General features: G+C 41.8%; 2 protein-coding genes across 3 annotated transcripts in view; one reads left to right on the forward strand and one right to left on the reverse strand.

Annotated features, from left to right (window-relative positions):
* The first annotated feature begins 161 nt into the window (after positions 1 to 161).
* angptl4 (angiopoietin-like 4) lies at positions 162 to 6,489 on the forward strand. Its single transcript, XM_015038210.1, has 7 exons — positions 162 to 766; positions 1,145 to 1,255; positions 1,358 to 1,460; positions 4,413 to 4,526; positions 4,619 to 4,714; positions 4,932 to 5,216; positions 5,291 to 6,489. Exons 1-7 carry the CDS (start codon positions 263 to 265, stop codon positions 5,470 to 5,472), a joined length of 1,395 nt encoding a protein of 464 aa, XP_014893696.1. The 5' UTR covers positions 162 to 262; the 3' UTR covers positions 5,473 to 6,489.
* A 2,645-nt stretch (positions 6,490 to 9,134) lies between these two features.
* Positions 9,135 to 17,191, reverse strand: part of LOC106950992 (dipeptidyl peptidase 9) — a 22,806-nt gene continuing 14,749 nt past the window's right edge. For both annotated transcript variants that reach the window (XM_015038208.1, XM_015038209.1), the window contains exons 10-21: positions 17,017 to 17,117; positions 16,246 to 16,423; positions 16,002 to 16,161; positions 15,830 to 15,909; positions 14,917 to 15,069; positions 14,645 to 14,780; positions 14,319 to 14,464; positions 14,092 to 14,238; positions 13,845 to 13,997; positions 12,398 to 12,540; positions 11,786 to 11,897; positions 9,135 to 9,995 (exon numbers count right to left, since the gene is read on the reverse strand). In XM_015038208.1, coding sequence (XP_014893694.1) covers positions 9,903 to 9,995; positions 11,786 to 11,897; positions 12,398 to 12,540; positions 13,845 to 13,997; positions 14,092 to 14,238; positions 14,319 to 14,464; positions 14,645 to 14,780; positions 14,917 to 15,069; positions 15,830 to 15,909; positions 16,002 to 16,161; positions 16,246 to 16,423; positions 17,017 to 17,117 — 1,602 coding nt within the window. In that variant the 3' untranslated portion in view covers positions 9,135 to 9,902. The remainder of the gene's footprint in view (positions 9,996 to 11,785; positions 11,898 to 12,397; positions 12,541 to 13,844; positions 13,998 to 14,091; positions 14,239 to 14,318; positions 14,465 to 14,644; positions 14,781 to 14,916; positions 15,070 to 15,829; positions 15,910 to 16,001; positions 16,162 to 16,245; positions 16,424 to 17,016; positions 17,118 to 17,191) is intronic.

Below are 17,191 nucleotides of genomic sequence, written 5' to 3' on the forward strand. Positions count from 1 at the left end.
TTTGTTATATCATTTCCCTCCCCATGTAGTCTCTGACATGAATGGTTAATATGGAGATGGAGGAGGAACAGAAACCTGAGAGCAGCTGCACCCCTCCCTCTGCCCAGCTGGCCAATGGCAGGCAGCAGCACGGCTTACACCGCAGGGCTAGGAAAGTATAAAACAGCAGAGCTGTGTCTGTTCATCCAGGAGCCTCAGCTCTCCAGTTCAACTCCACAAGACTTGGCAGGACTCGGTTTGAGGGGTGGAAGCTCCAGCAGCGATGAAGACAATGCTTGCAGTCCTGACACTTTGCCTGGTGGTGCTCATGGCCTCTGCTTTTCCCTTTGAGAGGAAGGGGGCCTCGCCAAGCGCTGCTGCTGCCAAGGAGAAACGTGTGCAGTATGCAGCGCTGGACGACGTTAACATCCTGGCCCACGGCCTGCTGCAGCTGGGCCAGAACCTGAAGGAGCACGTAGACAAAACCAAAGGCCACATGAGGGACGTCTTCACCAAGCTGAAAGCCTTCAACCGCACTACTACCGAGCTGGGCAAGGAGAGCCAGAGGCAGCAGGTGGAGGGGGAGAGCCTGAAAGCCCGTGCTCGGGACCTGGAGGACAGAGAGGGCCAGCTCCTCAATGTCACGGCCGAGCTGAGGGAGAAGGTGGAGGAGATGCAGCAGGAGAGGAGGACCATGAGCGAGAGGATGAGCCAGCTGGAGGAGAGGGTGGACGGCATGCTGCAGGGACCCGGCAGCAGGAACAGCAGCGATGCACGCAGCATCCAGGTGAGACTGCAGGCCGTCTGGTGAGAAAGGGTCATGGGAGAGTGGACACATGAGGCTTCCTTTGTGTTCAATGCTTCCTGCTTGTAGACTCAAGTATGCAATAAAGTGTGCACTTCTGGAATGAACAAACCCAGAGGAAGAAGTGGGTGGGGAGCTGCGTGCAGCACGTGCAGAGAGACTTCAGGACTGCTAGACAAAGAGACCTGAAGCATCAGATGGTAGAATGAGGGGCTGCTGGCTGCTGGGACTCTGGAGAGCCTGACAGGGAAACGGGCTGACCCAGAACCAGCTGGCTGCAAAAGGCAGTTGCATAACCAGGGCTGCATGTGAAACCAGAACCGCCCACCTGGGTGTTATTAATGCTGCTTCTTTCCTCAGCTCATGCTGGACTCTCAGACCAGACGCATCGATGATCTGGTGGAGCGCATCAGGCTCCAGCAGGAGAAACTGGACAAGCAGAACGTTCGCATCAGGACGCTGCAGAGCCAGGTGAGCCGCGTTAACAGCCTGGTCGGTTTCATTCTCTGAAAGCTGGGGACAATTCGTTCATGTTTTTTGGGGGGGCTTCCTATTTTTTTTTTTTTTTTTCAGATCCAGCAGCCCGGCCTTAGGCCCTCAACCCGGGGCAGCGGCAGCGGCAGTACCGAGCGCCCCGCGCACAGCGACGTAGAAGAGCAGCGCGACTCGCCGCTCGGTAAGTAAAACCCCGCAGCGCCACAAATCCCCTCCCTTCACACAGACTTAAGTGGGGTGAAGAAAATCTGGCGCCAAAACGTGGCGAACCATCTGCTGGGTGAGGACAGAAAGAAGCTTAAATCACTAACAATTAAAGTCAGTCTAATCGCGAGCCCGGAAATGGCAACAGGTGGACTTTCTGACTCACAATCAACTCAACACGGGGGGGTTGGTTTCCTTTAACATTATACACCAGTCTGAACACAACCTTTTCATCTTGAATTATTATCACACAAATCATCTGACTTTTTAAAAATATTTTGGCATTTCCGATTTTTTTCTTTCTGTTCTGATTAGTTATCTCACGACATTTCACCTCACCTCTGTCATCTCACGGTCATGTAAGAGAAATTTATTATCAAATCTATGCAATTTATTCAGGCAGCTTCAAACTCCAATCTGATATAGATCTAAATCATTTGGTAGAAAGTTCGCTATCCTAAAAAGCTCAGCCATTTGGATCAAGTATGTTGTGACAGGGGAGAATAACACTTTCTTTCAACAGGAGGAAACCTCCAACAGAACTTTATACAGGTTAACCTTTTTTATAGACAGCTTGAGCAGATGTGAAAACCAGTTTCTAGAAAGAATGGATGTTCAGTTTAGTCAGAGGAGCTCATTTAACTCTGCAGTCTGTGATAATATCTTCCTTCATCCAGACTCTACTGGGCTGCTGGAAATGGCCAAGCTGGTTTCTAAATATCCACATGGCTGAGGTTGAAGTTGAGATTGCCATCCATGATAATGGTTAGGTTAGGTGTAAAATAAATAATTGCTTAAAATAGATCATGTAATGGTGGGGTGGTGGGCAGGATGTGGGATTCTGTGTGCTCAGTTTAACAGCACACATTCCTCTCTCAAGCAAACAGATCTAATATGAATGCATTCTTTTTATATTTTTTTGTTTGTAGGATGAGCTTGTCAATGGAACATTTATATCTTGTAATTTGTTCTTTTCAACTTAATTTCATTAAAATTCACATGTTTAATTTATTGCTAAGCAGGTAAAATCTTTTTTTTAAATGGAAAAATTTTAATCTGTTCAAAATTGTAGGCATCTACATGTTTTCAACTCTCTGATTTAGACACATGATGAAAAAAATCACTTGCTTAGGACCCAAAACAGACGTTCAGCTTAGTCTTCAGAGACGTATAAGAAAAAAGTGCATTTAAACACAAATGAAGTGAAAACTGGAATTCAAGCTATTAGAGAGCTGTAAAACTTGACTTAAAGTCAAAACTGAACTCCTAACTGTTTCTAGATGTGAACTAGGTGAAAGGTGATCTGAGGTCCACCACAGATCCCAGGAATACCACAACACTCTGACATCAGCAGTGCTTTGTGAATGAGGAAAAAAATTGACAAGTTTTCCTGGCAGAGTTCCAGCTGGGAGAAAGTTCAGCGTTTCAGAGAGTATCCTGTCAGGGTCAAGCAGCTTTAGTGGATTACTCAGAGCCTGGGAGGCTGCCTTCATCTCAAACACTCTGTTTTCACTGATAACATTTCCCTCTGAGCCAAGGAAAGAGGAGGAAAATGGGGAAAGGCTGTCTAAATTTATCTGTGAACCTTGCATAGATACCTTCCACATTGTTTGGAAGACACTTGACTGCCCCCACTTTTTATGGCATCAGGCTCAAAAACAAATGTTTTGATGTTCCTCATGAGTGAGCAACCTTTTCCCTACATTCATACTCCCTCACCGTTTACACGCCCCACATCCTGAACAGAAAAAAAACTCTGTCTCTTCCTTTGGAAATGTGCCAAAGTTCTGAATATCCCCCTTACCCACAGTCAGGCAGCAGCCCCCAGAGTTTGTTCCTTTAGAGTAGAGGTCAGAGGTCTATGATCAGCTAGGCAACATTCCATCAATCACATGCATGATTTTTCACCTTTATTAGAATTTATTAATAAATATTCCATTTTCCTACCTGATGCCACTTGAGTAATGGTGAGATGTTGCCTCCTTAGACAAATGACAGCTTGCAGCTCCAGACTCTCGCCCACCCCCGTTTCTAAACGCCTTTCTCCCTTAAGGAAACATCCCCATCCCCCCCAAACCCTACCATCTGATCATTCCTCATGCATGCAGCAGCCATGCACATCTACGTCACCACCTAGCTGCTGTGCACGTGACGGAGGTGTGACAGGTCGCAGACATGGGGAAGGGGGAGGATGAGGAATGTAAAGGATGAATGGTGTGTAACCCTATAGCCTGCAAGGCCAGGCAGCTGTAAAAGAGGGGAATTCTGCTTGGGAACTGGGAGAAAGGTCATGTTTACGACAGAGACACACTCTTGTTTTTAATGGCTTTATCAGGTGTAAGTTTGTATGTCCAGACTCGGTACGATAAGCTGTGCTTTGCTCACTTGGAATGATTAGTTTTATTTGCAAACACTCTGCTCTCCTTCAGCTGAAGGTTTCTTTAAAACAGATTTACCTATTTCTAAAAGCTCGGCAGAGGAACCTAATCAAATTCATTCCAACAAGGAGTGGGGCTAATATTGTGACTTGTTCAAGTTCTGGAAACCAGATGACTTAAAAAAAAAAACTTTCAGTTTAAGCCAATTTTCTGTGGTTTCTCAGGGGGAGTAGAGCCTGCAACAGCTAAATGTGTTGAGCATTGTCAGCATTCCCTGAGAAACTGTAACGGCAAGATCATGGTTTGGTCAAGACATCCTGCACAGGTCACCCTCTGAGGTGATAACCTGGAAGAAGCCTAAGACTAAACAACAAGGCAATATTGAACCTGTCAAACAGTTCAGTTTTGCATTTTGTTGGAATCTTTCACGTAACTGGAGAAAAATCTAATGGAATACCAGGCAGCCAGGGCAATAACAAGATAGGTTTCACCAACATCCCTCCACGTTTAAGCATGCTCAATGTTGGGTTTCTCCCTCTCTGCTGTTCCAGAAATGGCCACAGACTGTCATGAACTGTTCCTGAGAGGAGAGACCACCAGCGGGGTCTACCCCATCCAGCCAACTGACTCTGAGCCCTTTGACGTCTTCTGTGAGATGACAACTGGTGAGCTCAGCAGAACTTCCTCTGAGTGCTAAGTCTGTCTCCTGGCTCATGTAACATTTGTTTGATCAATTTCTCTATGTTTCTCTGCCCAGATGGTGGATGGACAGTCATCCAAAGACGCCAAGATGGCTCCGTGGACTTTGACCAGCTGTGGCAGGCTTACGAAAAAGGCTTTGGCAGCCTGAATGGTAAATACTCTTTGGGGTTTTATCCACTTTCACTATCCAGTGTTAGCTGGTCAGTGCGGGGTCAGGATGGTTGCCTTTCAGTTCCTTTGTAAGCCTTCAGTACCTCCTGGCACTAAGAATGAAGTCATTGAAAGATGTGGGAAGTTAAGACAACAGATGTCAGGATCATGAGCTTTGGGTTGTTTTGGACTAAGTTTTGTTCTCTGTTCCTGTTCAGGAGAGTTCTGGTTGGGCTTGGAAAACATCCATGCCATCGCCAAAGATGGCAGCTATACCCTCAACATTAAATTCTCAGACTGGGGGGATGACTCGGCATCTGTCCGCTTCCCGTTTGAACTTGGTGGAAAAGAAACCAACTACTCACTCCTGATTCAGGAACCTGGCACCACCGATACGCTAGAGAGTTCCCTGACCACCGACTTGGCTCTCTCTTTGCCGTTCTCAACCCGGGACCAAGACAATGATCGTAAAGGTGACATTAACTGTGCCAAACACCTCTCTGGTAAGTACTGGCACACTGTCCTGTCACACCGACAAGACTGAAGCATGCTAATCAAGCTGATTCTGTCTTTGAAGGTGGTTGGTGGTTCAGTAACTGTGGTCGCTCCAACCTAAATGGGAGATATTTCCAGAGCCCTCCTCCTAAACAGAGACACCAAAGGAAGCAAGGCATTTTCTGGAAGACCTGGAGGGGGCGCTACTATCCCCTGAAGTCAAGCATAATGATGATTGCTCCCGCCACCATCAACAAGTCTTAAAGAGCTGAAAGAGACAAAGAGGGAGAAAGAAGCAGAGTCTTAACTGTCTGTTCTTTATTCTTCGCTGGTTTTTGTGGCAGACACGTCCAACTTTTGGGTTTGTTCTTTGTGAGGGGGAAACCTGACACCAGAGTCACAGTCCTGAAAGCAGAAGGACAAAGTCAGATGAAAAGAGTTTTCTTGGTCTGTTGTGTGAAAAGACAGATTCATTATTGCTATGTGAAGCCACAGCCAGTAACTGAGTCCAAAGCCAAATGTGCAGTGGAAAATTTCTCTATGTTTTCCCGATGAGGTTTCATCCTGTAGATGCGAGCAAGTCTCTGCCTGTGGACTGGGCTGGGAGTCATCACGCATTTTCCAACAAGCTCAGACGCCTTACTGGGGATGATGTGGCTTCGTGCTGAGGTTTGGTGATTAGCAAACCTGACTGTTGGCATCACATCAGCTGCAGATCGATTGTTTTTGTGCAGGGCATTTACACTAGTGACATGCTGAGTCAGCAAACTCTTAAAACCACAAGTTGTGGATCAAATAACCATCTAAAACATAAACAGCAGATTTCAGCATGATGAGGCTGGAGTTTGGTAATGGGGTGAACTGTTGTCAGTTAGCTTTACGCTACGTTAGCATCGATATTACTCACCTTTCCTGCCTTTCTTACCACATACTAGATGTTCTATAGTCAGAATCGACTGAAAGTCTTCTTCACTGATATTGTTTTTTCTCTGGAGGGTTTGATATTTAGTCATATTGACTAGTTCTTCAATAAATGGCATTGTTTTGTACATATTTGGAAAAAGGTCAGTTTTTTTAGTAAGGTATCTGTTTCTGATCTTTGCCAGTTGACTTCAAAGTTTGATGTTTTAAGTATATTTTTCTTATTTAAAAACCATTTATCTATTATGTGCTGCTTTCTGTCTGTAATTTATATTAAGGTATTTTTTGGGGGGAAGTGGGGATGGGGTAGAAGAAAAATGACCATTTTGGCCTCATTGAGCCAATAAAACTGATTTAAACAAATATTTGTTTTGGGTATTCATTCAATATTCATCTCTGTCAACATCATGATGATATTCACCAGTCATAGGGGTGTTCCAGCATCTCACAATGCGTGATAGACATGAGCTCTGGTGGTTTGGGGTTGTTCTTCATCTATTTAACCCAGTGTTGAAAATCCTTGGGAGCCACAAAAAGTTTAGCAAAAGTCAATGTTTAAAAGTTCAAGTTAAACAAATCTCCAGATTTGTGAATTGTATTTAACTGCTGGGCCAGATTTTAGAAAGAGCTTACTGGGGAAATCATCCAGGGCCCCAATTTGAATTAATTTTGTTTTTAATGAATGTGTGTTTTGCAAAAATTGTACTTCACATAAAACTTGTAGGCCCAAATTAAGTTAGGTGAATTCTATACATATTTTTTTTAGATTTTTAAGAATATAAAAAAAAAAATTCAAGCATTGCAAAAATTATAAAATTGTCAATTTTTTGGGAAACAACATGGAGGCATTGGCTGTTAACCTGCTCATTGTAGATCCAAACACACACACACACACACACATTATACATATATACACCTGCATACACACTCACACAGTAGGTTTGTCTATCTTTACAGGAATGTTCCATTGACTTCTATTCATTTCTCATTCATTTCTACAGCCAAACTCTGACACTTACCCTAAACCAAACCTGAACTCAATTCACACCTCAGTCCTAAACCGCCAACCCCAAAACAGCACCACTTCTTATGGGGTCTAGCATAAGGACTAGTGGGTCTTCACATGGGCCTTACACTGTATCAAATATGTATAGGTCACACACACATCCACCCATATATACATATACACACACCCCGGGAAAAAAATGACCACAGTTCTGCTAACCACTGAAAGACCAGACATAAAGGAAACGAACACTTCCATGTGCCTGACTCTGTGGTTCAGCTAAACTTGCCCTTATCAATACATGTAACATCAATACAATAAATAGCCAGAAGCATTGAACAGCCAACTGATTTATTCTACACTCAATAGTTTATATTATGAAGACCACAAATATCAATGACTGTTTCATTCTCTTGTTTTGGTTTGTTTTTATTTGACATCAAAATAATTATTTTGTCAAAGTACTGACAGGATTAGATTTTCTCACATTTTATGCTGTATATTTTTTTTTTTCTTCCACATATGCTTGCATGTCACTCAGCCTCACCTGGCAGGTGTCTTGCATATTAAGGATTACGGCTGCATGTCATTTTATCTGGAAGCAAACTAAAGCTTTAAGGTGTCAGCTTTAATTTTCAGCGCTACACTTTGCACTTCTTTGCCCGGCTTAGTTCATTTGGTTTATCCACTGTGATCCTCCAGGTCACAGGATCAACCTGTGTCACCACTCATCCGAAGAAGCCAGCGCCCAGCCAACCTTAAGATCGAGACGGATCAGGCCTCCATCTTAAAGTTAGAGGGTCCAACGGATCACTTCAAAATCTATTTATAGCAGCTTCTGATCTGCTACCTACAATGGTAGTTAGCAGAACTCTATGGAGATCTCGGTGTCATGATCTTAGGATAGATGCTTCAGTTCTGTCCTGAATCCATGCTAAGCTAACTAGCAGTTAACTTAGTATGACTCTCCCTGGATTTGTTTGGGCTTTTTCTCCCTGACACACTGTATCTTTATAATGAAAAAACAATTTGTAGTATTAAACAATTAGGTGGAATTGTCCTTTAGCCATTTCCAGAATCAGAAGCTGCAATCGGAAACCAACTTCAGCCTCGTTTCTCTGGATGAGTTGTCAGTGTTCTCTCTGGGAATAGGAAGGCCACGTCTGGTTGGGTTGGTTACAGTTCCATGTTTTCTCTGTTTGTGATGACATTCAGTGGTGAACAGAGTCCAAAAGCCTGTGTAACCTTTTCCAGTCTGATAAATGTCTGTGACTTTGTTAATCATCTGTTCATGAATTTCTTCACTGAGGGACACAATGTTTCTTTAGCCTACTTCCTGATGCCAGACAGGCGCCGTCTAAGACAGTGATGAATCACAGCTCTGGCAGTAATAATTCCTCAGAGCAGATTGGGAAAGTTAATTCATTTCAAATATTTGGTTCAATGTTGGGAATTGACTATTTAATAAGGGTGGTGATTTTTTTTATGTACTTTGTACAGAAATTGTATGATTTGTTGTAAAATTTTAACAGTAAAGATATGTATTGAAAATATACACGTTTATACAAAATTTTATACAAAGTTGTATAAAAATGAAAACATTTCAAAACTGTTTTAAATAACCATCTGTGTAATTTATATAATGTATTTTATTTGACTTAGTAAAAGTTTCTGAAATAGTCTTTTCAATAACATTTGTTAATTGCCATCCTCTGCAATACAATGATCCCAATCAATCTTAGACACAAGTTTAGCTCTAAACACCACTAAAGCATGGGTGAACGTATTTGTCCTGTTTCTTTTAATTTATGCTAAATCATAACGCTGTACAATCTCACCATTAGATTTTAATTAACTGTAGAATCTGGTACATGATTTTTTCTATCTGCTGATACACACAATAAAACCCAGTAACTGGTTTCCAAAGAACTTGCAGGTCACTTCCTGCCCAGCCGCAGTCTGAACCAGGCTGAACTAGAGCACACAACCAGAGACCATGTGACCCATTCATTCATTTATTCATCGTCATGTACAAACTGGATTTCAGGTGGTACAAAGCTGCTGTAAGACTCTGCTGCCCTCCCTCCTGTTGTCTTTATTGCAGTAAAAAAAAAAAAAAAAAAAAAAAAAAAAAACCAGCATGATCAAGAGTCAAGAGGTACTTTTGGCAAATATAAATTATATATAGAGAAGGCAAGCAGACATCTTTAGCAACATAATGTGAGGAGACAAAGGTATCAACGAGTAGCTTCCATCAGTTGGCAGTTAGAAAAAAAAGAATAAAAATTCATAAAAATATTTTATTCTAAATAACAAATAGTTAAAACAGGTGGACACAGGAAGAGCATCGATCTTCTTCTTTTCTCTGGTGTTATTGAGACTGCATGTTCCTTAGTCAAAATGAGTGTGTGTATGTGGAAAAGGAAGTGGGATGTGTGTATGTGCGGTGTGAGAGTTCATGCCAGTAAATACTTGTAGAGATTCCATTTGCATCCCACTTCCTACTGCTGAGCGGGGGCGGGGGAAAAAAACCACGTTGGGCTGGGAAATGTGACTTAGTGTGACCCAAATTGCTGATTGTTCTACTTGAAGGTTGGACTAGACGCTCAGTCCTACTGGCACAGGAGGACAGGGGAGAAAAACAGTAGAGGTGCAGAATGAAACAACATGAGAAACATGGCTGCTGCTGCTGATGCTGTGTGACAAACTGGCAACAGGAGGACACAGAAAATAAAGACCGGGTGATCTGGAGGCCCCCACTCTGGCTTTAGAGGTATTGTTGTAGAAAGTGCAGCAGCATGATCTCGTAGTGCTCCCCAGACTCAGGGCAGCGAATGCTGTGCCGCTCGTTGGGGTAGACCTGTAATAATGAAGCAGAGTGACGAGAACACTGAGAATTTCACCTCAGCAACACAGACACAGCAAAGCAGAGCTGCATTTGTTAAACAAATACAAGCAATAAATACAGTGAAGCCCAAGTTCAGTTGATCAAAAAGTTAGAATATTACTAGTATTTTAAAAATTTAATCACACTCTGGCACTGTGACTAATCATAATATTTAACTTTATAAGTCTGAAATATAAATATGCACACAGTTGTGCTCCTCCTGCCGCTCTCCAACCAATTAAAATGCAAGAAATTATCTGATTTCTTTTTTTGTAGCAGAAAACAGATAATGTGGTCTGTCAGTATTCAAAAGCAACTAATGGAAACTTACTTCACCACACATGGATACAAGCAGTAGAAAACATGCTCAGAATGACAGATAAGATACATTTTACCTCCAATTCCTGGGTGCCCCACCTCTTCCTAATGGGCACCCTGGGCAACTGTTCATATAACCCACATCAAACTGCTGCTTTATGCACGTTTTCAAAAAATGTTTTATCATCTCAAACCAAAACATGTCTGAAGATTCTCAGTTTTCCAGGTTTTTATATTCATGAATGTTTAAAGGAAGTCAGGAACGACTTCTTGACTTCCTTTTATCATCTCAAACCAAAACATGTCTGAAGATTCTCAGTTTTCTAGGTTTTTATATTCATGAATGTTTAGAGGAAGTCATGTTGTTTTAGATGTTCATGTAGAAACGTTCCTTTCTCATCACTCTCTATGGAACTTGTGTGACGAGGCGACAGTCTCTGGTCCTCACCCAGCTGAGTGACCACCATATCTGCTGCATGAGAAATGTAGAGCTACTACATGTAGATGTGAACATGCAGGCTGGTGACGCAATAAAAGAAAGTTGAAAAATGTTCAACTGTTGTTTTTGACAGCTGTCACAGAAAACTTTGCTGTTTGTCGCTCACAGTGCATCTTGTCCAATAATCCATTGCTGTGAACGAGGTAACCCTCAGTGGGAGAGAGGCTTTTAAGTCATAATAGGTAGTTTGTTATGTAATATTAACGTTAAAATATTCAGATAAATCACTTGTGTTTGCATTTACAGCCCTAAATTTGACATAAACAGATAAAAGGATTTCTGACCCACAAATATTACAGTTCGGTGGCCTGCACAGTTATTAGGACGTGGCCAGCAGAAGCTCATTTGCATAATGATGATGTAGAGCTAAGACATAGCATTCCTTACTGGGTCAAGGCAAAACTGATCGGGTCAAATCTCAATATCTGACAATGATTTTATGTATTAAATGTAATGAACATGTTTTGTATAGGCCACAGACGTATCCTCACTTGTCTAAGGAAGCATAATAATGGACCTTTGAAATCCTCTCTCATCAGTCTCATGCAGTGTTCATTTTGTTAAGGAATGAAAACAAGGCAAAACAATGCAGAGAGATAACCTCTGACCTCTAACACCAATCATGTGGAAAAGCAGGACGAGTTGAGAAATCAGCCAATGAGACGTGATCTAAAGTTGTTTCAAATAACGAAAATCTCTTTTTGTATTGCAACAAAACAAATTGTTTTTTGTTCATATTATTGGTTTTTGGGATTTTCTGCCAATTTTATAATTTTTTTATTATTTTTTACCAAACTTAATTTTATTTTTTGCTTTATCATTTATCCACGTGTGATGTCGTGAAGAATTGGTCAGCTAAGGTAGTTGTAAATGTGCTATACAAACAATATTGTGGATTTTTATTTGCTGTAAGCCATAGAGATCTAAATGAACACATGACACCGACCTGAAGCTGGTAGGGCTTCCCAGCTCGGATTATCTGGGATACCAGGAAGTTGGTGTGAAAAAAGTGCACATTCTCATCTAAAAAGCCGTGGAGGATCAGCAAACGGTTGGGCCTGTGAGAAAAAGCAGGTTAAGATGAGCAGGTTCCACAGGGTGTGCTGGATGTTGGGTCCTAAGAGACTCACAGAGACGTCTCAGAATAGTTCAAATACTTCATTCTGACTTTAATATTAGAGAGCAGTGCTCTGACATGTCTGTCAGATCACACTCCTTTAAGCTCCAAGTAAAAAAAATCCTGTTCTAGCCTGGTTTGTCTCTAATATTACATATTTCTAATGTAGTTAACTGGTGAAATAATTAAACAAAAATAATTTCAAAATCCTGCACTTCAAGCTGCTAATAGTTTCATTTGATATTTTCAGCTCTTTTAACTCTAAAATAATCTGGACTGAAGATAGAGATCTAGGAGAAGGTAAATGTTCCAACTGTCTTTTCTGCATGCATTTTAAAAGCATAAATCACATTTCAAAACAAGCATCCTGCAGTCAAGAACTATCATGTAGAACATCTCTGTGTTAAATCAGGGCAGGCAGACGGTGTGTGATGTACTGACTCGCTAGGCAGCTTGTCCACATGCAGAGCCACTGAGCCCTCTTCATAGCCCTGCTGGTTGTTCTCAGGCACATCCATGTAGCGCTCAGTGTAGCCCGTGTCGTAGGCCATCCACACGGTCACCGGGGCGCCAGCGATAGCCAACTGCAGCAAAACGAAAAGGAATCTAGCATCAAACGCTTGTTTAGTTAGGAAAACATCTTGAAATCAGCTGTGTGTGTTAACAGAGCAACATTTGTAGGAAGAGAAACTGGGTTCATCACTTTAAATCCACATTTAAAAAAAACTCAACTTACAGATCTGAAAATAACAAGCTTAGAAAAGAACTATTGGCAATTCTCTAATTCAAGCTGATGACCATTTACTGCTCAACACTGACACCATGTGGCTGGAGAGAGCAGCCTCAATACACACAATGGAAGCTAATCATCAGCTAATTTAGTACCCAAGTCATCGTTACCTGGAGTATACTGACTCAAAAAAGGCCATTTGCTGAAAGAACACACTCAGAACTGAAAGTAAAAAATATCTAAAAAAAAAAACATTTACATTTTGCATTTAAAAAAAAACAAACACTTTTTCTTCTTTGAATCAACGATTAGCAAACACCAGGTGGAACTGTGCATCTTCTGAGTTTATTATATGAATTATTTCTCAGTCTAGTGCTCCCATGAACATTTGAAAACACTTAATAGAGGAATGTTGATGTGATGACTTCCTAAAGGCAGGTATTGGACAGAGCAGGAGCTTCTTAAAGAGACAGAGGCCCAATTCAAGGCATTAAATTGCGAAGTCTGATTATAATTTTTTTAAGATTTTATCAGTTGAAATGGCCTGTATTTTTTATTTGATAGTGGTCAGACAGGAACTGGGTTGATAGAGAAGGGGAAGACATACAGCAAAGGTCATGGATCTGGGGCTGGGACTCGAACCTGCGTCAGGGACTGAGACCTCCGTATATGGGTTGAGCGCCCCTTCAGCACCCCAAGTACAAAGTCTAATTTCTTTTAAGTCAAGCTTGATATGACATAATTACTTGATTGTGCTATAAAATATACTATACAACTGGAAAACACATAATACTGTCCCTTTAAGAAAAGGAATTTAATCATCTGTCCATTTCTAATACTGCATGAAATAGGTTTAAATGGTTAAATTAAAAAAGATTTTAAAAATCAGCAGAATGAGACAAGATTTTATCCGACTGTCAGAATAATTGATAGAATACTTGATTACTAAAATAATTATTTGTTGCAGCCATAGAGTATATAGAATATAATATAAATTCACAATAAATACATTGAAGTTTGTGGTTGTAACATGACAAAATGTTAAAAATTGCAGTGGGTATGAAAACTAAAATGTGGTTTCAACAATTAGCACCAAGAGACAGAAGTAACAGTGCTAACATCAAAACAGAAACTCTTTCAGGAACAAGACCTGCTAACCTTGAAGATGTTGGGTCGTTGGATGAGGCCCATCAGAGAGAGAAAGCCGCCATACGACCAACCATGAATGGCAACACGACTCAGGTCTACAAAGTTAAACTTCTCAGCCACGTACTGCAGACCCTCCACCTGGTCCTCTATCTCCACCTGACCCTGGACAGTTCAAGTTGAGTGGTTTATTGCAGCTTTGTTTTCAGTTCAAACAGTTGCATTTATATTCAAGTTTGGTGTCGGTATCTCACTCTACCATTTTGTTTTTCAGAGCTCCTTCAAATTCCAGGCCCCTCTGACAGGAGCCCCTCCCATCAATAACAACCACAGCATAGCCAAGAGAAGCCAGCGTGTTGAGACGGAGGTACTTCATCCCCTTGAAAGAGTTGTTAACCAGCTGCACCTGAACACAACCAATCACAGACATTCTGGAAATGAATTCCCCATTTTCTTAGTCGTCTTAACGTGATCGCGCCTACAAACCTGAGGGCCACCATACACGAACAGAACAGTTGGGTGTTTTCTGCCAGGCTGCAGGTTGTGAGGTTTGTACACCATCCCATACAGCTGGAAGCCTGACTTCCCCGGAAAGTCAAAAATCTCCGGTGGGTTGTAATCTCCAGGGCAACCTGGAAGCAGGGACGGAGCATCCCAATTAGGACATTCCTAATAACAGTGGCATTTCTTTTAACATGAAAATCTCACTGAAGTTTGGATAACACTAGTAACTTCATTTCTTCTGCAACAATCAGAAGAAATGAAGCTAGTGAACAGATCTGGTTTGCTTTTGCTATGATGCTGCTCTGTACCTGGTGGCTCCATCAAGCTGGCCCAGAACTCTGGAACCACTCGGAGGGGGTCATCTTCTAAGCTGGTCAACTTGTACAAGTGAACACATGGAGGTGTGCTCACGTTACTGTAGTGGCTCACGAAAAAGTCAAAGTTCTGACAGGGGAGAGAGAAAACATCAGAGAGGCAGTGACATTAGTAATGAGAAGGCTGGTTGGTATGGAGTGGAAGCCAGAGCAGTGGCATGAGCAAAAATCTCAGAGTGCAAATAAAGACAGAAGTGGAAGAGTACCTGACTAACAGAGCAGCAGTGAGAGAATCCAGGTTTGGTTAGTCTGACCACGTCGCCTGGAGACTCATAGCTGACCACATACAGGTGGTGCTCCAACGGCGTGTCCCTGGTGCCCTGGAAATATACCAGCTTGGTTCCTTCATTCACCCAGATCTAATAAGAGAACATGGAGAGAAAGCTTAAAGCAGCAGAAAAAAGCAGCAAGCTCGAAAGAGTTAAGGGAATTATGAGACAGCCAATGGGAGGCACTCATAAAACATATAATCATCTAGAGCAGTGTTTCTCAACCCTGGTCATCACCGCCCCCCTGTCCTGCATGTTTTAGGTATTTCCCTTCTGCCACAGGCCTGAATTGTATCTCGGGGTGATTAACAGGCTTCTGCAGTACTTGATGGTCATGCAATCATTTGAATCAGCTGTTCTGGAATAGAGGAACATCTAAAAAATGCAGAGCAGGGGAGCAGTGAGGACCAGGGTGGAGAAACACTGTTCTAGAAGAACCCCACAAATATTAGGTTCTTATCTCTAAACCCACATGTTTAGAGTTGCTTTTGTACCATAACAAATGAAACACAGTAACACTTTATTTGAAGGTGTGTGCATAAGACTGACATGACACTGTCATAAACATGACATAACACCTGTTATGAACATGAAGGAGTTTTTATGAATGTTTACGACAGTTGTCATGAAGTGTCATTCAGTAAATAATGACAATTTAATGCAAAGTTGGCATTTTTAATGGACTTTCAATGCAACTTTTAGAGCAACTTTGCATTAAAAGTGTCAGTCTTATGCACACCCCTTCAAATAAAGTGTTACCGTTTTATTATACGTTAAAATCAGGAAGTCAGACTCCCAGAAGCATAGCACCCGGTTGAGAATTCTACACAGCTTTCCCTGAAGCGTTTACCTTTGAACCATGTCTGGACAGAACTTCCCATTCTCCGCTGGTCAACGTAACCTCCTCCTTGATTGCACATTTAAAATTTCCTGAAAAAAAGAAAAAAAAATCTGTTGACATAACTGAAGACGTTTTTTTTTGATGATCTATTTTTGAGTAATGCAGAAACATTTTCTCTCACCCTCCACATGATGGTATTCCTCTGCCCAGTGGTGGCAGCCTGGCTGTAACAGTGAGGTGATTTTATAGAGGTGGCTGAAGCCTGTTTTAGACTCATTTACCCAAATGAAAGTAAACTCATCTTCTGTTGTTTGAATAAAAGGATAGAATATATCATGAACCTGCCAAAATAAAGATAAAACTGTGTAAAACTATGAAAAGATTCCAATCATATGTCAATCGAGCAAAGTAGAAAATGTTTTCACATTTATCCAGACATCAGTGGTCTCCTCATAGATGATGTATGGCTGAGTGCAGCTGGGCACAGCCTCCAGACTGTCCTGCCTCAGGGTAGAGTCTTCTGTGATGGGGATGAAGAGCGCTGGAGGCAGCAGAACAAGCTGCAGCTTCTTCTGGCTGCGGTCCAACAGCACTGCCCAACCGCTGGCACCAAACACAGCACAGTTTTTATGCTGGGAGAAACTCTTAAGGCTGCAAGATGTAACTTTTAGAAAATTTTTGATATATATTTGTTGAAACTGTCACTATGTCGTCACGGTATAATACAAAATTGTAAATAATCTGTATAATCATAGTGACAGTTGACAGCTGGAGATAGGCACCAGCACCCCAATGGGATAAGGGTGTAAGAAAATGGATGGACGGATGGATAAAAAAGAAGAAAAGTTACATATTGCAGCTTTAAAGGAAACATCTTAAAACACAGCTAACGTCAATATAAAGTAAATTCCTCATTAGGGGTGCACCAATAAATCGGCCCTAATTTCCTTAATTTTGGATTATTGGTGATCGATCGATACATGTGAAACCGATATTACCCACCGATCTGAACTACCCACACAAAGATCTGAAAATCAGCCATAGTTTCTGTTAGCACAGCTGTAGAGAGCGCTAAATGTACATGGTTTTGCAAAGCACAGTATATTGGAATAGGACTCATCACACACAAACACTTTACTACCTTTCTTGGAATCATATAGAGATCAACACACCAAAACCTCTTCAATTCCACTTACTATTTTCCGTCTATCGTCCATCCTGCTCTGGCCATGTATTCTGTTCTAGGAAACAAGGTGCTAAATGGGACGACCAGCTCTTTATCTTGTGTGCTAATGATCTGAAGCACACCCATCCACCCATCCACACGCACGCACGCACACACACACACACACACACACACACACACACACA

This window comes from Poecilia latipinna, unplaced genomic scaffold (assembly GCF_001443285.1).
Source record: "Poecilia latipinna isolate Pla-1442-1.1 unplaced genomic scaffold, P_latipinna-1.0 Scaffold433, whole genome shotgun sequence".
Taxonomy (NCBI): Eukaryota; Metazoa; Chordata; class Actinopteri; order Cyprinodontiformes; family Poeciliidae; genus Poecilia; species Poecilia latipinna.